The following is a 25175-nucleotide window of genomic DNA, read 5'->3' as shown; positions in this document are numbered from 1 at the left end:
TCCTGTACCTGTCCTTGTGGCAGCGGAGCTGAATGAGTCTGTTAGCGAAGGCGCTCCGCTGCAGCTTCCTCAACCATTCTGCAGCATTTGTCAACAATGAATATGTTGTCTTCATTCTCTATTCTCCTTCCAGTTGTAGACTTCAAGTGCCTGTCATTGTTTTTCTTTCTTTCTTTCTTTTTTTGACTGGCCATCCATTGCAACATAAATTCTATAAATTATACAGACACCCCCCAAAACAAAACACTGTGCTGTCATTTGAGCCATCGATAAATAAAAACAGTACTAAATGTTTCTGCTCAGCATGTTTATTGTGAACAACATAAACAGAATGCGGTACAAGTGTAGAACAACACAAAACTACAAACATGGCCGAAATATTTGGTAAATAACTTTTTTAATAACATTCTATGACGTAGTAACTCATGGCAAGTGTGCGTTTAGCTCCGTTCACATTTTTCTTTTTAAAAATGCAACAGTTACAAAAATAATTTTAACATACTTGTAAACACTCATGACAGTGTTGGAAAACACTGTTGGAAAAGTACAAGTCACCGTATTTGCACAGGAATGAATTATTAGCAAAGGTGCTGCTGCACACAGCTCATGCAAGTCAAAGTGAGTGTGTAATCAAACCATGCAACAAAATAAACTTTCCCTGCGTCGCTCTCCCACAAGGAACTGAGTCGGTGTTTTGCAGCCCCTGTCTCAGTGGGTTTGCCCACTGCATGACAAGAGAAGCAGCTGTATGTATCAGCTGGGACAGCGAGCTGCCGTCTCACTCGGCTCCACCGTGCGGGGAGGAATGGCAGGCTGGGGGGGCTTCTTCTTTTCTCTTCTCAACTACAAAACGGAGAAATATGTCATTGCAGAAAACAGAAGAATCGGAATATTATTTCGGCTCTACCAGCTGGCAGTGCTGGGATACATTATTGGGTGAGGTGAACTGCATGCACCCCCTCCAACTCGCGTGTTTCCTTTATGGAATAATAAAAGGGAGAGTGACTAACAAAGTTAAAAATAGTGGAGCTTGTGGAAAGGTTTTTACTTTGTGTTAAAGTGGTAGCGCAGTATGGGCCTTTCCTACTAATACTCCCGTGTGGGTAATCTGGTTAATAAAGAGAGGACAAACTGTAGGGTGACATTTTTAAGAGGCTGGTGGTTATAAAATCAAGCCTGCTATTAACAGTCGATTTGTCGTTCAGTAATCTTTAATTTATGGTATTTTCAAGCGTTTTACCCCTTATGCATATGCGAGATATTACTAAAACACTTTAATAATCATAATATTACTAATAATAACATAACTCTGCAATGTAGACAAGGACTACATTGAACACGTCATGAAGTTGTGCTGAATGTCCCAGGTGGGTGTTTGTGGTGAAGAAGGGGTACCAGGAGAAAGAAGAGGCCATCCAGAGCTCAGTCATCACCAAGCTTAAAGGCGTCACTCTGACCAACACTTCTGAGACGGGGCCTTACCTGTGGAGTGCCGAGGACTATGTCATACCCCCAAATGTGAGTCTATCTTTTAGTTTGTAGGATAGCAACACTGATGTCGGAGCACTCGCTAATTATGTTCCTGCCAAGACATATTATGAGGCTATTGAATGTTTGTGCTGCCTTGTATCATTAGTCTCAATGTCTGTCTCGGCGGATTTAACAATATTGAGCTTCTTGGGGGCACTAATTTGTTTAACATTTTGCTTCTTCATCTCACTGCCAGGACTTAATTTTATTTTGCAGGGTGAGCAGGTGTTCTTTGTTGTAACAAATTACATAGAGACCCCCAATCAGAGGCTGGGCTTCTGTGCTGAGGTGCGTATTGGAAGGACATTAGCATTTTATGAAAGCAGAAAAGTCATAGTAAAAAAAATAAATAAATTTTTTTTTAATCGTGCCTCTAACAGAGTTCCAAGGTGCCAGATGGACGATGCGAAACTGATGATGACTGCATGGAGGGGGAGTCTGTAACAGCAGGTCATGGTGAGGGGTGCTCACTTCACTTTAGTCATGTAAAAATCTGATTGTTTGTTTGGATTTATCCTCAATTTTTCCATTTTCTGATTTATGATCTGTATAATGAAACAATACAAAATATTGTCCTGATACCGCCACTCTTTAATATTACACATTTCATTATGTCTCTCTGTGTCTTTTCATTTTTGAAGTTCTCGTTCAGCTTCACCACACAGCCTGCCAACTCTTTGCTCTCTCTCTCTGTAAGGAATCAAGACTGGCTTGTGTTTAAACAGCACCGGGACCTGCGAGATTCATGCCTGGTGTCCCGTTGAATACAACAAGAGACCCGCGTGAGCATTCATCATCCCTCACAGAACTTTGGAAATTTGCCATTTTGAGCTGCTGCTGCATTAACACTGACTCTGATCCCTCACACAGACCCAGATATTTCACAGGTTCTATTTATTACTGGCATAGCCTGTCGCCTCCCTTTTCTTTTTTCACACAGCTGCCTGTCTCTTTCGTTTCCAGAGAGCCCTTACTGAGTGACGCAGAAAACTTCACCATCTACATCAAGAATTTCATCAGGTTCCCCAAGTTTGAGTTCTCCAAGTAAGTAGCTATAAGTGGCTGCTGATTGCTGGTGTGCCTATATCTTCCAGGGATTGGGGCATAGAATGACCTGGGGGGATATGCACGCTCCAGTGGCTGCTTTAAATAGCTTTAGGGTGCAGAGAGCCTTCTATTTATACCATTCTGTGCATTGCACTCAGTGAGACAGTGAAACAGTCATCTGAGACGTCCTTGACAGCAAGCCTTGCCCTGGACAGGTGTCTGATCAGAATGGGCTAGCCCAGTGAGCTACCCTCTCCGCTGTTCCCTGCACGAGTCCTGCAATAACGCACAGAGATGCCCCAGCTATAGCTAATTCATCTGTCAAGATCTTACTAGAATTACGGATACATCTCTTATGTTCCCCCACTAATCTTGGCATGCCTGTGATTAATGAGGTAATGCTTTCGTCTGAATGGAAGTTACTTCAAATGGCCGGCAACACAACAGTGTTACAGTGTCCTGTATCCAGTTACGTTTTTTTCTTTTGCTTGCAGCTAGAGGGTGTAAGCTTTGGTTTGACTGACATACGCATGCTGCATGCGCCACTTTTGTTGTGTACACTGAAGAAAGCTTAGTCAAGTTGGAGTCCAGACAGTGAAACTCTGGAGTGCACAGTGGTGCAGATGCATGTGCGTATCTGAGGACCAAAGTTAAGGCAAAGTTAAATTGGTATGAGATCACATTAACAAGCTTTTCACCTTTTTTAAAAAAAATGTAAACATTTATAATCATATAAAAAAGGAAGATAAATCTTAGATTCTGCCATATTTCTAGCAAAACTGTGGCACTGACTGTGTTAACATCTTTGTGCAAAAAGTAACATTTATTGAGTTGTTTCCTTCCCCTGAAGCAGAATAGAACACGTTGATTTGGAGGACACATATTCCATCATAACTAAGCGAAAGTGTCACAAGTCAGCCTGTTATTCTTAGCAACAAAGAGCTTTGACCGGGTCATTGTGAGTGTGAATGTTTCTACGGGGCAGAGCTCTAAAATGCTGGAAAATCGATACAGAGTGTCCAGAAGTGGCCATAGAAGATCAATACATCCAGCTTTATTCACTGCAGGAAAAAAACAAAGCAAAAACAGACAAATAAAAAGACATCAATAAAGATCAAGTGAGCAAAAGTCAGCAAAAGTTATATTAAAAAAATGTAGATAATGGAAAAAAAGTCCTATTTACTGAGAGGACCACCCAGTGCTATGGCAGTAACAGACTATTGGGCACAAGAAAACCATCAGGAGGAAGAAAATGAATAAATCTAACCAAAACTGGCTTAAAAAATCCAGGTCCTGGCAGTCCTAGTAGTTTATGTGAATAATAAAGGACCCTCTTTTGTGGGCAGCTGACATTAAAAATACACCTACATGCTTCAGCTTACACCTTCTTCTGGATGTGAAGTCTAGAGTTGTTTTCTACCCTGTTTCTGATATCATTACCTCCACATCTGCTGTCTATTACTTCTAGAGCCAATGTCCTTGAAACTTCTGATGAAAGCTACCTAAAGAGATGTTTCTATGAAAAAGAGAACCATCCTTACTGCCCCATCTTTCGCCTCAGAGATCTCGTCAGCAGCGCTGGACATGACTTCCAGGAAATGGCTGTTAAGGTACAAAGTCAAACAACAACAGTCAAAGAGAGCAAATTCCCCTGAAGGGCAAGACCTATACTAAAACTTTAATGTTTCATGTTCATGTCAACATTGTTAATATGGAAATCTACTGGAGTATATTAGTGTAGCATATTGATCATTTTGTGTCATTTTGAAATCACCAAGCGTTGTATTGAAAAAAAGAGCTAAAAAAAAGAAAGTTCTTATGTCCCCCCCAGTGACGAATATATTGGTTTAATCACCCCCACCTTTATAACCACAAAATCATATTTTGAAACCCCAGGTAACACAGACCGATCCCCTAATAAGCACAGTCTTGGTGACAAGGGTATTATCAAACCAATCCACCTTCCTATTTTGTCCAATACTTTTTGCCAAAAGGGATAAACTTTCCCACATTCCCAAATAGCATGCATAAATGTCCCTGGATCTGAGCTACATTTCCAGCATATATTATTGGGACTGATTCCCATTCTATAAAGTTTAGAAGGAGTGAAGTACCATCTGTGTATTAATTTGTACTGAGTAAATTTACCCCTGGCCTCTCTTATATATTTATCGGAGAATGACAAAATTCTACACCAATCTTCTTTAGAAATTGCACAACTCAAATCTGTCTGCCATATAATCCTCAAGTTTTCACATATCTCTTTTTTTAGATTGTTAAACAGTTTGTAGAAAACAGCTGCTCTATGTGCTGTACTGGACAATTCTAAAAACTCCACCACCGTATTTGTGCTTTGAGTAAATTTTCCTTTGGTAATACAATCCCTTATTTGTAAATATTTCTAAAAATTATTTTCTCTTATCAAACCATATTTTTGGGTTATTTCAGCGAATGACATAAACACTCCCCCTGAGTAAAGATCACTTATCCTGTGTATACCTTTGACAAGCCATTCCTTTCAGAACACCGTTTTTTTCCCCCCAATCTGTACAGCAGTGCTGTTCCATAGTGAGGTATAAGGTTGTCTTAAATGAGATGCTCCACACATCTTGTGCACCTCTACCCAGACAGCCTTAGAATACCCGAGCACTGGGTTATCATGAAAGTCTTATCCATTAATAGCCGAGCCCTGTGAGAGAACATCCAAGGGTGTAAAAGGGCTCACTAGTTCCTGTTCGATCTTCATCTAGGCTCAGAGTCCGATCCTGTCCAGTGCTTGGCCAGTCTTGACATTTCAAATGCTAAATTATACAACTTCACATTTGGGAGGGCCATTCCCCCAATGTCTTTAGAGGCCCACATTTTCTTTACATTCACTCTTGGCTTCTTGTTATTCCACAAAAAAAATCTTTAATTAGCTTCTCAAATTGACTAAATATGTGTAAAGGATTTCTTACAGGTAACATCATGGAAACACAATTGAACTGCGGGGCCACCATCATTTTAATCACATTAATATTACCCCATTTATCCAGATTTGTTTTTATCTTTAGGAGGAGAGGTTCCATATTTGAAAGCATAATATCCTCCAGTTTGGGGTTTAATAATATTCCTAAATACTTCATACCTGAAGGTAAATACTTAAAATTGAATGGAGTAATGCATCTAGAATGACATGATGCTGATAGTGGCATGCCTTCCAATTTATACCAATTTATCTTATAACCTGACAACCTTGAAAATGACTCAATGCATGGGAGTAGTGCTGGTAGAGACTGCATGGGATCCGTTAATACTGCTAAGATGTCATCAGCATATAGAAATAACTTGTGCTCCATACCCCCTGCATGAACACCTCTGATATCCCTGTTAGCTCGAATAGCTAAGGCCAGTGGTTCTAGAAATATTGTGAAGAGCAGCGGGGACAAAGAACACCCCTGCCGGGTCCCGCGAGTGAGATGGAAAAACTGACACCAACCCATTTGTCAAAACTGCTGCCCTTGGACTTGAATATACAGTTCTGACCCAGTTACAAAATCCAGGCCCAAACCCAAACCTTGCAAGGGTTGTCATAAGAAAGCCCCATTCTACTCGATCAAAAGCCTTCTCGGCATCAAGCGAGAAGGCCGCAACCGGGGCTAGACTAGATTTGCTTTTGTGCATGAGATGAAGAAGTCTTCTAATGTTATCACTTGAAGACCTATTCTTAATAAAACCAACCTGATCACCATTGATGATATCTGGTAATATCTGATCTAAGCGGAAGGCCAAAACCTTTGTCAAAATTTTGCAATCGACTCCTAAAAGGCTTACTGGCCGGTAATTTGCTGGGTCTGATATATCCCTATCCTTTTTAGGAATAAGGGAGATTAGTGCATCATTAAATGTACTCGGTAAGGAGCCTATTTCTAGTGCCTCAAGATAAACTTTATGCAAGACTGGAGCTAAAATATCAATATATTTCTTATAATACTCAATCGGGAAGCCATCCAAGCCTGGCGATTTCCCATTTTTCATTGATGAGATCGCAGCTCTGACCTCTTCTTCAGTTATAGGCACATCCAGTCTTGTTTTCTGTTCATCAGAAAGAGTAGGTAATTGTAGACCTGAAAAAAATGTCTTCACCTCCTCCTCATTAAGTGCACCACGAGAAGTATACAAATCTTGATAAAATGATTTGAAAATTGAATTTATTTCTTTTGATGAAGTTACCACTTGGCTGTCTTTCTTAATCATAGATATATTATTTAAATTATCTTGCTGCTTCAGTTGCCTTGCTAATAGTCTACCATTCTTTTCACCACCTTCATAAAATTTTGTTTTAAGCCTAAATAAGGCATATTCCGCCTTTTTGTTATAGATGTCATTCAGCTGGTATTTTAATTTACAGATAGTCTGGTATTCATAATTTGAGTATTGTCTCGCTAAATTCTTCTCCAATTCTCGTATTTCTTTATCTAAAGTTTTTTCCCGTTCTAGATCACTTTTCTTAACTTTTGTCGCATATGCAATTATCTTTCCTCTTATATCTCTTATATATGCTTTAGACGCTTCCCAAACTGTGGCTACTTTATCTGTGGAACCCATATTGATTTCGAAGAAAATTTTAAGATCCTTTGTTAACTCCTCACTAAAACCTTTGTTTTGCAACAACATCGGGTTAAGCCTCCAGCGACCCCTCTTTGTTCTGTGTTTAAATCAATTTGCAACTCTACCATGGCATGATCACTAATGGCAATGGCACCAATCTCACACTCTACAAGTGAATCGACCAAAGACTTTGATATTAAGGCGAAATCTATCCTTGAATGTGTTTTATGACAATTGGAGTAAAATGTATATTCCCTTGAACTAGGATTAACTAACCTCCAAATGTCTACTAGGCAAAGATCCTCCGTCAGTAACTGAATAGCCTCTCTGTCCCTGGGTGTACACCTACCCCTGGGTTTGCTCTTATCAATTATCCCATCCATCACGTGGTTGAAATGCCCCTCACGATCACCTATTATCTTGTTAATTCTGTGAAAAAAATCTGGCTCTTCTTTATTAGGTGCATAGATATTACACAAAACCGTTCGAACCCCATTGATTAAGGCTTCCAAACATATAATGCGCCCTTCTTTATCATTATATTTTTTCAGCAACAAGAAGCTTAATTTTTTATTAATAAGGATCAAAACACCATTTTGTTTACTTGAGTATGAATTATGAAAAACGGAACCCACCCACTCTTTTAAACTTTTTTGCCTCTTCTTCTCCTCCAGCAATGTGGGATTCCTGAATAAACGCTATATCTGTGTTTTTAGATTTTAAGTATGTTTAAATTACATACATACATAACCTTTTCTCACATTTGTCCACTTTTGCCTCGGTAAGCACGCTGGCATGTCTGATATAAATTGTTCCGCCTCTCCTAACCTCACTTTTATATCCTTCACTGAATCTTTTAGTTCTTTAGTCGCTTCTTTAATAGTGGTGACATCTCTTGCTACGACCTGAAGAGTAGCATTCATTTTCTTAATTTCCTCAAAAATGTCCTTTTTACTCTTGCTCCCCGTACCTTCCTCCGCTGCTGCTGGAGAGGCGGCATCAGACGCAGGTGTTTTCGGGCAGCTCCGGAACGAGGCTAATGCTAGCTTGCTTCTTCCTCGTGGTAGCTCCCTTGAAAAAGTTTGCTTTGTTATTACCTGTCATTTTTCAAAGGCGGTAATTCTTGAAAAACTTCAAAGTCGGCATGGGGCGTCCACTTTATGACTACAGCTGAAGTGTATGTTTCCAAATTCAGAACATTAATCAACAGGCTTTAGGAACGCCTCCAATGTGCGGCCATCTTCCTCGGCAGTCCCACGTGACTCGACTTTAACCAGATTTTGACCAAAATTGAATCAGCTTGAGTTGTTATTGGTATCTAACATCAAACTAAATTTGAAAATGAATGAATGAAATTGAAATTTGACAAACTGTGGATGCAAAACAGCAAACAAACACACAGACAGACAAACAAACAACCAGAACTGCTTTCATGCCCCTGTCCTTTGTGTGGGTGTGTGTGTGTGTGGGGGGGGGGGAATGTACCAATTAAGACTATGTGTGGGAGTGATTTTGGTTCCTGACTTCCTCACAGTCATTTGCTAACAAACTATAATAGAAATCCGGCACTGATTGCAGTAACAAATGTATTTAGTGGGATAAGACATTTTGAAAGTGATTGGAAACAAAGCATGTCTCAGTAGCTCGCCATCACTTGTTTAGATTTCTTGAGCAGATCTTCTAACATTATAAAATGTTAGAAGAGGACAAAGTACAGTGAAGATTCTGCAATACACAGTTTATCTCTCTGTGGACACAGAAACTCAAATCAGTTGACTGATTTATAGGGAGATGGTCTGCTTGCACAAAAAAGCTGATTTCTTTAATGATTTGTGAGAAAATCTGCAAATATCCCACAAACACTTGAATCTCCAAAAACACTCCAAATACAGTAAAGCTGTGTATTAAAAGCCAGCCTCTGGTAGACTACTAACAGCAGGGTCATTTTTAAACTGGTTAGATCCACATACATGTCGTTATGTGTCGTTGTCGTGAAGCTTTTTGACACATCTTGTGGTCTTCATCTGTAGACGTTATATATTCACCTGGAAGAAAATGGATGATGGACGTGTGGAGTTTTCAGTAGTATTTAATCCTTTTCAGTTTCTGTTTAGAGTTATGAAAAACTGAGTTTCTGGACCTGTGTTTAAGTAAGATATTCCTCTATTAGCTTTGATGCTCCTCATTGGCTGGTCCCAAATTAAATCTGTGTTGCCCGTTACAAGCAACTTCAGTTTGAGGCTCTGAGGGAGAATTCAACTGAATTACATCCCAAATGAACACAGATGTTCAAAATAAGCATTTTCTTGCCAAAGCCTCGTGTAACTTGATTTTATCTGCGTATGTCTTCTGTGGTCGTGGTATGTTATGTTTAAAAAGTTTTACTTTTTGTAAAGCACTCTGTACGGTATGGTTTGTGGTGTATCCGCTGATCTGCTATTAATATTTACCCTTTGTGTCCATCAGGGCGGCTCTGTTGGCATTCTCATTGAGTGGAACTGTGACCTGGATAAAGACTATTCTCTGTGTAATCCACAGTACAGCTTCACCCGTTTGGACATTAATTTGAACAACTCAATCACATCTGGATACAACTTCAGGTATGGTACCCACTACCTTTACTCTGCTCACTGTTTCCAACCTGTTTTCAGCCTTTACATCTTCTGTCAACTATTTTTCCTACAGATATGCCAGATACTATAAGGATCAAAATGGGGAAACCTATCGCACGTTGTATAAAGTGTATGGGATTCGCTTTGATATAATGATCAATGGTCAGGTACTGTGGAGATATTAGCAGTTTAATTTTTTTCTAAAGCACATCATTCTGGTGGGAGATTAACAGTGAGTTTTTGGTTATTGTTTTACAGGCCGGGAAATTCAATATTGTCCCCACAGTAATTGCCATTGGCTCAGGTGTTGCTCTCCTCGGTGCAGTGAGTAATTTATTAGAATATTCTGCTGACGCATGTGTGGATGATTGCTGTGTAATTACCATGGTACCTAAGTTCAAAAACTGCCATATTACAGGACAGTGGATGATGTGTAATCCCCACCAAGAAAAGTAATATTCTCTCCTGTTCCAGTTCATTTGTTTATTTTTCTCTTTTAGGGAGCCTTTGCCTGTGATATGATATTATTGTACATGATGAACACGAGCTCCTTCTACCGAGAGAGGAAATTTGAAATCATCAACTTCAAGTAGGACTTCATATGTTTGCAAAAACTTTGCCATTTTCTAAATCTTGCTCCTCACTTTTGCACACCTCTCTAATGCTGTGTGCAACAGGAAAGAGAGGACCAAAGTTAAAGATGAGAAAGTGGGCCATCGGGAAAAGAGGTCCAGAAGACCAGGGGCAGAGAAAGGGGCTACAAATTCGATCAAAAATCGAGGAGAAACTGAACCAACCGCAGGATCTTCTGCAGAGAGCCAGCCACCTACAGAGAAAAGGGGTCCCACAATTCCACGTAACACGGGACAGCGATACTCTGCTCCACCCCAAGGCACCGAGACGAAGCATCATATCACTTTCATGGCTCACAATTAGGTCTGCAGGCAGAGCAAGATCACCTGTTTGTTTTCCTGCATGAGGCGGAACCCGAAGGTGGGACTGACGTCCATGTCTTACCTGCCGGCACAATTGCCAGCACGGTCACTAGCATGAATGATGCCCTGACTGAAGATGTGTTGATCCAGGGGAATGTAAATGTTGTGCAAAGTGCATGAGGTCAGGACATCAAAGAAAGTAGCAGGGTCAGGATTCAAAACAGATTCATTAACACTCAACTGGTAATTAGCAGTGACAGTAATTACAATATATAGTAATAAAAGTAAAAAAGTAGGCATGAAAGTTTTTAAAAACTGCACTTATAAGCAATTCATAAGGAAATGTGTGGTCTTAATTGTGTTTTTACAGCTCGACACATGTATTGTGTTGTTAAAATGCACAAACATAGGACACAGCTTTTACACAGTATTCACTGGCAACACTGAAGAATACAGCCTGATATGCACTACGAGTCCAAGTGGACATATTCTCTGTGTAATGAATGGACACTGAAATGCAGAGTCTCACTTTATTGTTTGCTGTTCCTGTTTCTATTTATTGAATGTTCTTTGTCATTGGAAACACATTTGTCATCATAATTTTATTATTATTAGTGACACTCCACAGTGAAGAAAAAGTGATCCAAAAAACTTCTAGAGAGATCTTTAATCCAGTCAGTAATTACATTTGCTATTTTCTGACTTGGTTTAACTTGTGAGGATTTGATCTGTAAACCTACATTATAACTATAGTTCTCTAAGTACAGGTTAGAGTTCATTCTCTGGTAAATATGGAGGAAAGAAAAGGACAGTTAATTCTCTTAGCTCATCGTTCAACATATCAACAGTTCACAATGGAAGCCTTTCACTAACAGCCTATCTACAACAGCAGGGCAGACAAACCTACAGAATTACAGAGCATTAGACAAATATTTCTGAGTTATTTCGAGTAGATGTTCTAGTATACGTGCACCATCCCGTACAAGAAAGTCCAGAACAGGACATATGTGAAGAGGCCTCCGACAAGGCCTCCAGTGAAGAGCAGCCGCCGTGATTTGAAGAATTTGTTCCACCGCCGTCCGGCCTTGAGAATAAGCAGCAGCGAGAGGAGAAAGGATGATAGGAAATAAAAGATGAAGCCGTACAGTCCCGTCAGGCCAAGGATACCGGCTGTTGCTCCCGAGAGCGCAGACACAGAGGTGCGGCAGTAATCCAGCACTGCCGCGTTGCCTCTCACTGCCACTTCACTGATGAACTGTGGTCCCTCACGCTTGGCCCCAACTCCAGCCATCTTGGCTCTGGTCGGCTACCACAGAAAGTGCTGCTGTAACATCAAAGATTAAGGCAACAATGTTAGAGCAACAGTACCTACTATGATTTTATGTACATCGCACAATGAGGTTTTTAATTCATAAATAATCAAAATCGAAATAACATGATGAATAGTAAGACTAATGATTTCAAATCCTGAAAATCCTGATTCGGGATGCTTTATAGAATTAACACCAAATAGAAATAAAACTAAAATAGCTCATTTAAAACATTAGAGACCGATCGGTTTTACTTTAAAAATCCATTGACAGCCAATTTTCACCATGAATAATTTAAGGGCCATCTTACTGCTGGTAATGAAGGTTATTATTTTAAAAAAGAAAGATTAAAATAAAAACTAATTTCTAGCACTACCGATCATCATGACACTGTGGAATCAACATAAAACTACAAATCTGGACACATTAAAGCCCTCTACTGTGCGTGACAAAGAAAGCAGGTCGGGTTCGCTTAGCTATTGCCAAACTTCAAGGTGATTCAAAGCCTCGTTTTGACATAAAAGGTAAAAATGTACGACACAGACATCAGTTTTCAAACTACACAAAGCAGAGTCAGACTATTGGGGGCTAAACTGCACGTCAGCTGAACTATTTTAACATTTCTTACACTGCTAATTCTAGCAGTGCTAGCTCTCCCAGCTGCCCGCTGACGGTGACAGGCTCTCACCGGAGATTAACGTAGGGACTTCCTGTCGACTCCTCACGACGCGGTCACAAAAACATAACATGCAAGATTTACTTTGTAAACCTGGATCTAAAGCAGTTACAGGAAAAGTCAGCTGCTGTCGCCAAAAGAAAAAGCGCATTCATTCTCGTTTGGATGACACTCCTATACGAAAGTCAGCCATGCTCCTGCGCAGTGCATTGTGGGAAGGCGGTAGTCAGCCTCAGGATGAGCCGATTTGGTGCATTCCTTGACAGTAAAACAGTAGGAAATTAATTTACCCTGAATAACTTTTAAGCAGGGAAGCTACCTTTGAATTTGTGTTGAAGGAGACACTATGTTACATCAAAATGTTAATTCGTTATTTCACATTTTTGGCTAAAACAGCAGTTTTATAACAGCAAATTCCATCTAAGTAGCAAAGAAACTCTAAACTCCTTTAATCACATGAATGCAGCAGTGTAGACTTTGGCATTTCGGTATGAAAGAAGCTCACGGTACACATCGTAAACATCAGTCATGTCTAACTTTATCCTGGGTTTGGACGTGGGTACCACTTCGGTAAAAGCCGTTTTATTAGACAGAGGATGTAGAGCTATAGCTGCCAGTCAGTCTTTACCGACTGTTTCTGATTTAGCCGACGATAGCGGGATAAAGGTGAGTGCGTTCACTTGTCCCGCAATTTTAACTACAGCTCAGTAATCTAAACACCTCTGTGTGATTGTGTGTAACGCAGGCGAAAGAGCAGGACACGGGTCGGATCATAGACACTCTGAACCGGTGCATTGGCTTCCTTCCCAGAGACAAACTGCAGCATGTGTGCTGCATTGGGCTGACCGGACAGATGCACGGAGTTTTATTCTGGAAACCAAAAAGCGGTAAAGTTACTCTGCGCGCGGGCTGTGGCATTTCATCATCAGTGTGGTAACTTGTGTAACAACGGCTCTATGATTGGGGATTGTTTCTGATTTTCTTTTCACGGGAAATGAGAAAAACTTGATCAAAAACAAAATCAGTGTCAAAGGAAAGATTAGGCTTGATTTTCAGGCTCACGTGCAGCCCTGTGCCAAATACAGATGACACTGCGCAAGAGCCAAAAGAGTCTTTGTTTGGCAAAGTGACGAAACAAGTACTTCGACACTTTACTCAAGTAAAAGTCATAATGCCAATTAAGAAATGAGTCAGACGATTTCGCACTACATTCAGGAAGAATGAGCCATTTCAGAATTAGAGACATTACTTTGACAGTGCTTTGACTTTTATAATACCACATAATTCACAGATTCTATTTTTTTTTTTCATTGTCTACCTCTTTCCTGGGACCCAGATGTGGTAGGGTCAAAGGGTGAAGGTAGAAAATGGATAGATTTTAAGATCTACAAATTAATAAGTAACTAAAACATTAACATGAATGTAATGAAGTGCAGTCCTCACTTACATCTCACCACTGATCCTATCTATGCCCCGATCCAATGGCATGAAGTAAGGTGTGATTAACAGTACTCCAGTCCAATGATAAATTGTGAGGGGGGAGTGGTTGATTATATTTTAGGACCTTTACCACCCGATGTCCCTTCTCTGAACACACCCATCAGGGATACAGGAGACATACTTTGTGTATCAGTGTAATCTTAATTCTCTTGGATACATTCATTTAGGTGGAGGATGGAGGATGCCAGGCCCCCCTTTTTTACAAGAAAATGTTCGCCCCCATATTTTGTTTACAAACTCCATTGCGATTTATTTCACACCTCACACATTTAGTAAACAATTAAGCAAATACAAGTAAACGGCAATAAATTACAGGTAGTAATAAAATATACTACTAACTCTTTTACGCTACGTCCACACCTACACGGGTATTTTTGAAAACTCAGCTGTTTCTATGCGTTTGGGCTTTTCGTCAACACGTAAACGGCGTTGCGATTCACCGAAAACGGAGATTATTTAAAACTCAAAGGTATGTGCCTCTTTTCACGTCACGCTGTGCGCCACGTTATTGTTTACATGAGATGAATTGCAAAATGGCAGATAGAGACAAAACACTGTTACTGTTAATCTGACTATCTTCAGGTTTTACACGCTTACATATACACACGCAGTTACTGTCCCTCCATTTAGAAAGGCAGAGGCGTCACGGTGTAATTATTTTACGTGTAGTTGTTTTTTTTCCCTGTGTAATAATATTCAACATTGCTATCAATACATTTTTCAAAAAATGTCTCTCTGTGCAAAATGGGTTTAAACACATAAACAGCTGTGGGATACTGTTTGTCCGTGATTTGAACAGGGGGAACAAATTACGGCAGGATCAGCCTGATATTATTTGTATCCCACTGTAACTTTACTGCATAAAGAGCTAACATCATCAGGAGTAGTTAGTTATTACAAGAAGTGTTTGTGAACTAAAAATCAAGAATGTGGGATACTGTTTGTCCGTGATTTGGAGAGCCCAGCGCTGCTCCCGACGCAGGGAAACTAATTTTGCAGGGGAGACCTACCTTGGCACTTGTGCAGGTAAAGCCAAAGGGAAGATATGCTTCACCATATTTTCCTGTCTTTGGCTTGGAAGGAAGTTGGTTTGGAAACATATTTGGCGATGCTTCATCTCCTGCTTTGCGTTTATGTGGGAGCCCCGTCAAAAACCTGTCCACAGTGTCCAAGCGCTCTTTTTTTTTCTTTTCATACCGCGCCCCCCCTGCAATGGCTCTGCGCCCCCCCCCCCCAGGGGGCGGGCCCCACACTTTGGGAACCTCTGATGTACACCCACATCATGCAAAGCTTTCTTGACTTGCCATGTAATCACCATTTTAAAGTCTTATAGTTTTCTGACTACCGCACTACCGGCATATTTTCATTATACGGATTTAACTTGGCTGCACTTACATATATTCCCTTTAACCAGTCTAACAATGTGTTATCCTTCGGAGAGTATTCACTACCTGAGTTGGAGAAAAAGGTGATATTCAATCCTCTATTTAGATTTCATTTTCCAAATCTTCACTCCTTGCACTTAGCCGAGGAACAGGATAAGTAATAAATAATAAATAAAGTAACACTAATATGATACCTTTTTTTAACAGTGTTTTGTGAGTTTCTGTATATCACCAAGTGTTATTGGAGGTGAATTATGAGACAGATCGTGGAATTTTTCAAGTCCTTTTGAAAGTGTACAGGTTTAAATATAAAATCTGTATTTTGAGCTAGTTTACCTAGTTTTTATTAATTTTTTATAATGAATTAATGTCAGACGTCTGAATCCTCTCCTCTTGCAGTCACCTCTTTGCCCTTTTATTGGCAGACAGTTCTTCCTAAACAGTAACTCTCTGTCTGCTCCGAGCCGTGTGCAAATCCTTTTTTCCATGATACTAAATGGATGCACAGCTGCCTAAGAGTCATTCAGTAGCCAAATATCAGGCTATATAATATTTGTGTAAAGCCACTCAAAGTAACACCAACGGTTAGCAGTTTAATATAATACCCATTCTTTAATTTCTTAGTGACTTTTCTGACCTGCAGAGGCCTCACAACAAAAACATGTGACACTTTTAGCTCTTCTGCCTGTATAGAGTGGTATCTAAAATTAGTTGAACTAAACTGCACGCTAATGTTTAACTTGAGGCATTAGAACAACATTGACTGATAATAGGACAGGGCAAAGGACAGAGTCTTTCAAGAACACAGGAGTCAACATGATAACTCAAACAAGGGTTGTATTAAAGTTGTAAGCACTCAGTTTACTGTCTTTTGGCCCTCCCAGGTTGCGTCTGGTCCAATAGCGACTCCTTCACAGCCAAAGACACCAGTCAGCTGATCACCTGGCAAGATGGACGTTGCAGCAGTGACTTCCTCTCCTCTCTTCCCAGACCAGATTCTCATCTTAGCGTCGCCACAGGGTTTGGCTGTGCAACAATCTTCTGGTACATGAAACACAAGTAAGCCCACATCTTTAAAAATAAATAAATTAAAAAATTAATGAAGAGTAACCTGTTGTGTTTGCATTTGTGATACGAAAGCTGAAGCTGTGTGGTTTTGCCACAGACCCAAATTCCTTGAGGACTTTACGGTTGCAGGTACCATCCAGGACTATGTGGTGTCCATGCTGTGCAGTTTGGACGGGTGTGTGATGACACCTCAGAATGCAGCCAGCTGGGGCTTCTTCAACACGTCATCCAATCAGTGGAATGAAAACATGTTCGTATAGTGTTGAACTTCCTTCCTTTTAACAACACTTTACTTGACGCACCTAGTGCATGAAAAATGTTGTGCATGTTTGGTTTGCAGCCTCATTTACCTAACACTTTGTGCATCAGTGCAAGCATACGTAACAAACACTGTGTGTGTGTGTGTGTGTGTGTCCTCTAGTCTGAAGGGTGCTGGCTTCCCTTTGCACCTGATTCCTAAGTGTGTGCCATCTGGTGGCTTGGCAGGAAAGACCTGCTCTCAGTGGCACGGCATACCCGCTGGCACGCCAGTAGGGGCCGCCCTAGGAGACTTCCAATGCTCCGTCTACTCCTGCATGAGTGCACGGACAGATGCAGGTGAAACAGGATGTCCATTTATCTCTCTTAATGAACTAAATGCATGATGCTCTCACAGTTGAACTGATCAATTGTGGATCTGCATTTATAAGTTCATTCAGATTCGGATAACTTTAATAATCCCAAAAGGGGAATTTGTTCACAGCTTACACACACAACCTTTAACCTTTAAACACTAATCACAAACTACACTGTTGCATGTCAAGGCAGAGATCAACAAACAATGAGGTCAAGGAAAAACTCCACTATAAAACTTATTGTCGCCAACTTAGGGGTTTATATTTCAGGACATACACATCACTAACCATCACAGCTGATTCTCTTTAGCTGACAGTTTGTTTCTTTCTCCAAATTTCCCAGTCCTTAACATAAGCACCTCAGCCCAGCTGACCTACGCCATGCCAGCTGACTTCAAACCTCCAGATTCTCCTCAGCCCGCCTCGTCCATCTCCTATTTTCCTTACTTTGAGTCCACATACTTGGCTGTTGCGGCATCACTCAATGGAGGGAATGTGTTGGCACGTTTTGTGGAGATGCTGACTTCCTGGATGAGAGACCTTGGTTTGTATTCTTCTTTTAGTTTCTATCCCTTAATCCATCATCATCCCTCTCTGCTCAGCTCTGGAAAACCAAACAGTGCAGGTTGCCTTGCAGATGGACACAGACACTGTGATGCCACAAATTGGGCATCATAGTGTATTGATAAGATTTGTGAGACCAGAAACCTCAATACGAAAATGTTTACTGAGACTTTGCATAAACCAGGATATTTTAAGGCCCATACTAATATTCAGGGTTTGAAAATCTGTCATTCTGATATTTTGGCCATTTTTTTCTCTTTTCAGGCACAAATCATAAACACATTTCTCTAACATTTATTATGCATAGTTATTTATGTATTCATTTAACCTAACTCTGCTCGGATTAGCTGTGTATGTGTGTTTGTGGCTTTTCAAAGAAGTGTGTTGCCAACAAAGAGCTTGGAGAAGTCCCTCTGCTGGGAAAACTATGTAATTTCAAAACTCAAGACATGATTGAAGGGTGTTTCTTCTGTCTCTTCTTTAGTATTTACATTTTTCATTCGTCAGCAGTTATAATGTTGATACAGATAGATCCTAGTCTTAGTCGTGTGAGCAGTAGGGACATGTTTTCATAGACTTTGTTTTTTTACAACCGTTGCAAACAGATGAATCACCCCCTGTTGGCCATTAGGAAAAATTTAGTTTTTAATACAAGTATTTCTACATTATCTTCACGTTTCACACTTGATGATTAAGCTTTGTCCATCATTTATGTACACTCTTTACACAAAACCTATAACTACAGGGACTGGCACTACAGACACCAGGTGGAAAACTGTGGTATACTCTGATATACATAAAGTTTTATCTGCTGCTTAATCAGGGTGAGGTGAGCTGATTTTGAAAGATCCATGTACGCCTCACGCGCTCATATACTCAACATATTCATAGAGATGATAAATTACACCTCTCTAAACCCTTTACTGGAGCTGCAAGAACCAAAATACATCCCAGCTGTATTCAGAAACTTTAGCAAACAGTTCTAAGGAAAAGTTATACTTGCAGATCAACAATCAAAGTTGCTTAAAGATGAAAGCAAAGAGGAGAGAGAACTGACATTAAATCTCTTAAGTTAATGAATCATCCATGCAGAAAGCAAAGTAACAACTGTAGAACAGTTAAACTTAAGTCTGCACTGATAGATGACATTAAAGTGCCCCCCTCCCCTTCTCCCCCCTCACAGGTGCAGAGCTGAGTGACTCATGCTTATACGAAAAGCTGATTCATTGTGCCCTGAACCAGGAAACCAGCAACCTGAGGGTGAGTCCTACCATCTTGGGAGAGAGACACGACCCTCTCTGCCTGGGTCACGTGACTGGCATCTCCACCTCCAATCTCTCCCTGGGTCATGTGATCAGGGCTCTCTGCCATGGAGTCCTGGACAACATCACCTCGATGATGCCTGTAGAGCGCCTGCAGCAGGCGGGGGTCCGCAGGATTGTGGGCAGTGGGAGCGCGCTCGCTCGGAACGAGGCACTAAGACAAGAAGTGGAGAAGGCGTTCCCTCTGCAGGTGGTATATGGACAGAACGCGGACTCTGCTTTGGGCGTGGCGATGGTTCTCTGTGACCGCCTTTAAATCGGACTCGCTATCCAGTCCTGTCTGTTTACATGACTTAAAATTTTTTGCGGACCAACTAAAGCTGACCCTAACAAATCTTAGACATTCGTTACGACCAAAAGATGGAAGATGGGAGCTCAAAGGTGTTACTGTGACTGAACAGCTCTCAACAATATAGTGGGCATTTCTGATATTGAGGGTTCGATTTTGTTACAGTATAATTCAAAGCATATCAATTGATAGCAGTTGTTTCCTAGAGCTGGCTGCTCTTCATTTATCAACAAAAAAGTCAGGCCTCTGTCACTTAGCTTTACAGCTGCTTAATGTGGCATCAGACACATGCCATTAAGAGACAGTGGCAACAAGTTCAAACTTGTTAGCTGCAGAAATCACAGTGACTTTTGCATGATTTATCTACCCTGAGATGACAATGCAATCAACACGTCAACATTGAAGCAGAAAACAGGATGTTGAGGTGCCTTCATTTTCTTTTTTTCTGTTTCGTGGTGTCTGGGACAGGTTCATTTGTAGTTTCCTGTGGGATGGGTGTTTCCTGTTCAGCTCCCCGATCGAAACAGGTCGAGTCTGTGCGTGTTTGTGGGTTGATTTTTGTATCTGCTTTGTTGTTATGAAAGGAAATTCAGCTTGACGTGGGTTACCTCAGTGACAACATCAGTGGCTATGTTCTGGCTCGAGTCACGCTTTGTTTTATTGTCCTGAACCAAACCAAACACAGAGCTTTATCATCAGAAAAGTTTGGGATGATGTTAAATTATTGTGTTACGCTATCAGTGTACAAACAGAAATAAGAGAGTATTTGTAATTTAAATAGAAAAAAAGTTTACTTTCAATATTTTCTCAGTTGGTGTTATTCCAAATCAGGACACGCCCAGCAGTTAAAGTTTCTCTAATTCAAACATGTGAAAAGTGCAGATGGTCTGTGCTGAATAATAAAAAGAGTATATGTAACTAAATAAACATTTATAATCTACTGGGTAAATTAGCAAAGTTGGCACATATTATATACTGAGCTTGCTACACACACACACTGACATAATGCTTTCCCTAGCCGCTTACCCTAACACTAACCACTGAAAATGAATGCCTTACCCTAAACCTAACCTAATTTCAGATTTTGGTCCCCACCAAGATAGTAAGAACCCGTACACACACACACACCCTAAACTAACTGATGATGGGACTGATAGGAATTAAAAGACAATTTGGGGAGTTAATCTTTGCTGGTTGTAGTGAAGTACCCTTTTAAATCAAGTTTCTAATATCTATGGTTTAATTATAAGAAGCAAAATTATCCTGTTTATGAGTGTGTGAAGCTACGGTTTATTTTCACCTAAAATATTCTGATTTGTTCACCAACACCTGAAGATTTCAGTCATGACTGAGAAGTAGCTCATCTGTGTCTCTAGTATACGCACTCACTAACTCAGTTACTCCTTTATCTTGTCTCAAGTCACAGTCACCCTGCCATAACATATATTGTTTGTTTTAGGGATACATGCTTAGTCTGTCCAAAGTAAACAAGCGGAGCTGCTTTCAACTTATGTGTCGGGCAGAAGAATGAGGAAAGTTCATCTGTGCAGGGGAGTGAAGGGATTCATTCCATCACACTGCTATGACTGAACTATGAAAATGTCTGTATTGGTCTTTGTGTTCCTGTCTGCATCCAACAATGACAGATTTATTCCAACACACTGATTGATCTGAATTTAGTCTGATCATGAAGCGCAGATTACCAGGGTGATCCACGCTTGGTTTAAATTGAACCATTGTCGTGATAGCAGAAATCCAGAGGTAAGCCTAAAGATACCCAGCTAACCTCCTAATGCACTTTATCCAGGTAATTTTTTCATTTTTAGCACCTGTTTTTTTTTTTTTCATTCATACACTATAGTTTGTGAGGAGAATGATGAGAGAGACCTGGGTGTTTGTTTCAGTGTAGACTCTCTCACATTGCTCGTCAACTCCCTCTGAGCCTTATTTTTCTTTTTTTATTATACCATCACAACCTGGCTCACAGGCTCAAAACTGAGGGCGACTAGACGAGTAACTATTAAAGAATAATTTATTTTACAGAAAATAAATTAAGAGAAGCGTGTGTAGAAAGGAACCCCCCCAATAACCTCAAAACAAAAAGCCGTTATACTCAAAATCATTTGGCCCAGGTGCAGCTCATGCAGCCAGTTACTTCTCCGAATAGCAGCACTATAACCCTAGCAGAGACACCTAGTGGCTGGGGGTTGTCACACTCTTCCTAGACACCAGCGGAATCCAAATCATTGCCTTTTTTCTTCCCATTTACACTAGTGAATATAAAATAATTTTACTCAGTTACAGCGTCTCATTTTCAACCACACTCTGTTGTATCATGCTCACCAGGTTTACTGCAACGACCTCCCCAGTCAGTGCTAACTCCACTCTATAACTCAGGAAACCTGGCACTTGGAAGAGGCCCTTGAAGAGTAGGCTGGAAAAAATGAAGGAGCTGGAAAGCTACCAGAAAACTGAGTATAGTCTCAAGAATAAGTTGCTCTTGACAAAGCATCACAAAACATCAGATCCCTGGGCGCTGGTTTAGCTCAGTTGGATGAGCAGGCGACCATATGCCACATGGCTGAGAGTGACCGGCCTGGGTCTGAGTCTGGTCCGTGGACCTTTGCCACATGTTTCCCCCTCTCTCTTTCCCTCCATTTTCCTGTCAACCTAACCAACTGTATCTGTCTAATAAAGTCAGAAAAAGGCAAAAAAAAAAAAAAATGTATTAAAAAACCCCATCAAATCCCTGATGTGATGGATGTCCAGTGCATTAGTGAGCGATTTGGACAACACAATGAGTTTAAATCTAATGGGTTGTGATCTGTATAGACGAGAGGCACACTAGAGTCAACATGAGCTTCAGAATATTGCAAAGCTCATACTAGAGGCGGTGTGTCTCTCTCTGACATAATAATTTTACTGTACGAGTGAAATTTCTTAGTGAAATATCTCACAGGTCATTTAATCCCTTTTTTTTCTTGTGAGGTTGAAGCAATGCCGCACTTTACCTTGTATGGGTTGAATCTATCCTTGTCCCACTATCTACTTTCCCAGGTAGGTAATAGATGCCCTAGCAAACTCACATTTAGCCAAGCTACGTGTCAAGTTTGTCTCACGCAGTCGATCAGTTTCCGGACGTGGTGCACATGTTGTCAGTGTAGATCACATCAACATATCTTTTCCAGATGTAACCAGATGCATCAGATTATAAAAAGTTGCTGTTGCATTACACAACTCAAAGTTTATCATGCAGTAGAGAAGAGGCCAAAAGGAGTGATAAAGGCTTACGTGTCACTTTCTCTGTTAGGGGAATTTGATAGCAACCGTTCAGTACATCAAGTTTACTGACAACCTCGGCTGAGCCCACCCTGTTCCCGCAATCTTCCATACATGGTAGTGGATAAGGATCTGGCTTAGTCCCCCCACTTTCCAGTAATCGGTACAGAACTGAGGACTCGTTGGCTGTATCCACCAACAATCAGGGAGAAGCCCAGCTTGAAGATGAAGGTTCACAATACTATTGATGAACATATACTGAATTTGCTTCTCCGTCACCTTGTCATTTTTTCCCCAGAAACTCTAAAGATGCCAGTGAATTGGTTGTGTCACCTACATCAATGCTATGCTTTGTTAGATGTGTTTGAGTTTGAACAAACAAATAATCATTGATGACGACAGACAGCTCTGTGAACAAGCTTCCAAATTACAGGTCCTTCCTCAGCAGGCTTTCACTGGGTGGGTTTACTCCATCACCCTCATGTCCCGGTGAATCCAGGCTTCCCACCATGCTGTGGTATGCCTTTCCCAGTTTTACAGGACTGGGACACCCTGATGTAATGGGGTTTAAGCGGATTATGACAAAAATAAGTTTAAAAAACAAAACAAAAAACAAATAGTTCTGCTCAGAACTTTGAATGGTGAAGGGACCGTAAAGTGCCCTGAAATGAAGTGCTAACAAATTGCAGCAGAGCTAAAACATGCTCACCAGGACCGAACTGGTGTACTTTGGCTTTGGGATATTAAGATGCTTTATTTTTATAATCCAGAACTGGACTGACTATCTTAATGGGGTTCAGGCTGTACCACAGAATCCCAAAGCAGACTTATGGGTCCTGGCACTGTGTGACCAAATACCATCTCACGCAGACTAAACCTAGTAATGACTTTAATTCCGTCCCTGGCAGCCAGCAACAAGCAGGCAGGTCTTTCCCAAAAAATTTGAGCCCTGAACAATTTGAATCACCTATTGATAGTTGTGTCAGAAACCTGAGCACTGAAATCCTCAAGCCTAGTGAAGCAGCCAGAACTGTCGATAACACCTGCAGCCATGGATGTGCCTCCAAGACAACCTCTTTTGACACCACACACACCCCCTCCCCCAGCAGACTCCAGAGGGAATCCACTCTACAGCCCAACAGAAACAGAACAGCAGCTGCACCTTATACAGACTTACACACACCAGGCGCAGGCCCAGCCAAGCTCAAAAACTGATGAATCACAAGCCAAGGACAGCTCAGTGACCATAACTTTAAGCAGAACAGTAACATAACTTTTTATTTACCACAAGTCAGTCTCCCAGAGAACCAGACTGTGCCCTTATAAGAGCAGAGCATATGGAAAATGGCTTTGAAATGGAAAACCAACTGCTCCAGCAATCTAAACTGCAAAAAACACGAGCCCTGTTTGCCACAGTCCGTCTAACAGGATGCTACAGAACAGAGGGAGACATGATGAGGTAGTAATTCGAAGAAAATCATTTTTTTTAGAACATAAAAAATGAAGAGCAGCATGTGTAGAAAGCAAAAACAAGTAAACATAAGAACACATGCTGTAGCTAAGCTGAATCCATGTCAGGACAGTGAGCAAAAAAGAGCCAGCTGCAGAAAGGAGGGAGCTTTTAGTTTACTTCTCCAAACAGCTCCTGCTGAACAAAGCACAGCATGAAAACCACAACAGCGACACGCAGTGCCTGGGGGCCGTCACAGTATCCTTTAACTTGCCTCTTAACCTCTTAACAGCCATAGGAAATCTTCTTTCTGATGTTTACTGCTCTTTATTTACCTCTTCTTGAGACTGAGTCTTAATTTGACCTTTAAGTTAGAATATCTGTTACTCAAATGGTTCATGGATGTCCTTTTTTTTTTTTTTTTTTTTTTTTTTTTTTTTTTTTTTAAATATTCCTTCTCATACATGTTGACATTTGGTTTAAGGAGATAAGATTATGTTTATGACCAGGCAGCAAAACAAAGACGAAAAGCCATCAACCATATTTTACTATAATCACTCGAGTGAACACAATTTTTTCCACAGGCACATATAGATGTCACAGTCCACTGTGTTATTAGCGTGTCCACTCACTCACTATGCTGCATTAAACCACTGTGATAGTGATGCTATTATGCATGAAATTAACCAGTGTTAATAACTGAATTTGCTCCGACTGTTGCTGAATGTGTTATTCTGCCTGCGTGAGCTCAGACAGGCTAATAAAGAGAGTTTTAACTTTGTGAACATTTCTGTTTTGTTTTTAATGAAGGCTCCTTTGAGAATGACAAGCTCAGATACAAATGGGATCAAGATCACAGATAAAAGTTTTGAGGGGGTTCAAGTGACACTTTTGGTTATGCCACCCTGTGCAAACAATAACAATCTCATGCATCTTTTTCAACCGTGAAAAAAAGGAAGTAGACTCATGAGAGCTCTGCAGCTACAGCTCACACTGGTAGGCAG

General features: G+C 40.7%; 3 protein-coding genes and 1 long non-coding RNA gene across 5 annotated transcripts; 2 read left to right on the top strand and 2 right to left on the bottom strand.

Moving 5' to 3' along the window:
- Positions 1–312: 312 nt before the first annotated feature.
- Positions 313–11250, top strand: p2rx5 (purinergic receptor P2X, ligand-gated ion channel, 5). Its single transcript, XM_031741618.2, has 12 exons — positions 313–936; positions 1368–1518; positions 1747–1818; positions 1911–1986; positions 2228–2312; positions 2494–2574; positions 4046–4187; positions 9634–9767; positions 9853–9946; positions 10038–10103; positions 10280–10368; positions 10457–11250. Exons 1-12 carry the CDS (start codon positions 749–751, stop codon positions 10713–10715), a joined length of 1437 nt encoding a protein of 478 aa, XP_031597478.2. The 5' UTR covers positions 313–748; the 3' UTR covers positions 10716–11250.
- Positions 2568–8468, bottom strand: LOC120442295. The gene is made up of 4 exons (XR_005614647.1): positions 8138–8468; positions 4119–4179; positions 3590–3638; positions 2568–3214 (listed from the first exon to the last, which is right to left on the bottom strand). It is a non-coding gene; the product is annotated as an uncharacterized LOC120442295 (long non-coding RNA).
- A 112-nt stretch (positions 11251–11362) lies between the features above and the next one.
- On the bottom strand, positions 11363–12920 carry emc6 (ER membrane protein complex subunit 6). 2 transcript variants are annotated; one of them, XM_039618589.1, is made up of 2 exons: positions 12653–12920; positions 11363–12038 (listed from the first exon to the last, which is right to left on the bottom strand). In XM_039618589.1, the coding sequence occupies exon 2, from the start codon at positions 12003–12005 to the stop codon at positions 11673–11675; it is 333 nt and encodes a 110-aa protein (XP_039474523.1). In that variant the 5' UTR covers positions 12006–12038; positions 12653–12920; the 3' UTR covers positions 11363–11672. The 2 variants fall into 2 exon arrangements, with proteins under 2 accessions (XP_039474523.1, XP_031597477.1); XM_031741617.2 differs by having other exon boundaries at positions 12713–12920.
- A 258-nt stretch (positions 12921–13178) lies between these two features.
- shpk (sedoheptulokinase) lies at positions 13179–20495 on the top strand. Its single transcript, XM_031741612.2, has 7 exons — positions 13179–13366; positions 13446–13587; positions 16470–16644; positions 16751–16903; positions 17075–17250; positions 17611–17811; positions 19015–20495. Exons 1-7 carry the CDS (start codon positions 13229–13231, stop codon positions 19407–19409), a joined length of 1380 nt encoding a protein of 459 aa, XP_031597472.1. The 5' UTR covers positions 13179–13228; the 3' UTR covers positions 19410–20495.
- The last annotated feature ends 4680 nt before the right edge of the window (positions 20496–25175 follow it).

This window comes from Oreochromis aureus, linkage group 10 (genome assembly GCF_013358895.1).
Source record: "Oreochromis aureus strain Israel breed Guangdong linkage group 10, ZZ_aureus, whole genome shotgun sequence".
Taxonomy (NCBI): Eukaryota; Metazoa; Chordata; class Actinopteri; order Cichliformes; family Cichlidae; genus Oreochromis; species Oreochromis aureus.
This window is presented reverse-complemented; position numbering and strand designations above follow the sequence as displayed.

Excerpts from the sequence above, each read along its gene's own strand:
- p2rx5 (XM_031741618.2), top strand. The coding sequence starts at position 749 with ATGTATCAGCTGGGACAGCGAGCTGCCGTCTCACTCGGCTCCACCGTG. Across the intron at positions 9,768-9,852 it reads ACATCTGGATACAACTTCAG|ATATGCCAGATACTATAAGG; the intron begins GTATGGTACCCA and ends TTTTTCCTACAG. Across the intron at positions 10,104-10,279 it reads GTGTTGCTCTCCTCGGTGCA|GGAGCCTTTGCCTGTGATAT; the intron begins GTGAGTAATTTA and ends TTTCTCTTTTAG.
- emc6 (XM_039618589.1), bottom strand. The coding sequence starts at position 12,005 with ATGGCTGGAGTTGGGGCCAAGCGTGAGGGACCACAGTTCATCAGTGAA.
- shpk (XM_031741612.2), top strand. The coding sequence starts at position 13,229 with ATGTCTAACTTTATCCTGGGTTTGGACGTGGGTACCACTTCGGTAAAA. Across the intron at positions 13,367-13,445 it reads CCGACGATAGCGGGATAAAG|GCGAAAGAGCAGGACACGGG; the intron begins GTGAGTGCGTTC and ends TGTGTAACGCAG. Across the intron at positions 17,251-17,610 it reads GAGTGCACGGACAGATGCAG|TCCTTAACATAAGCACCTCA; the intron begins GTGAAACAGGAT and ends CAAATTTCCCAG.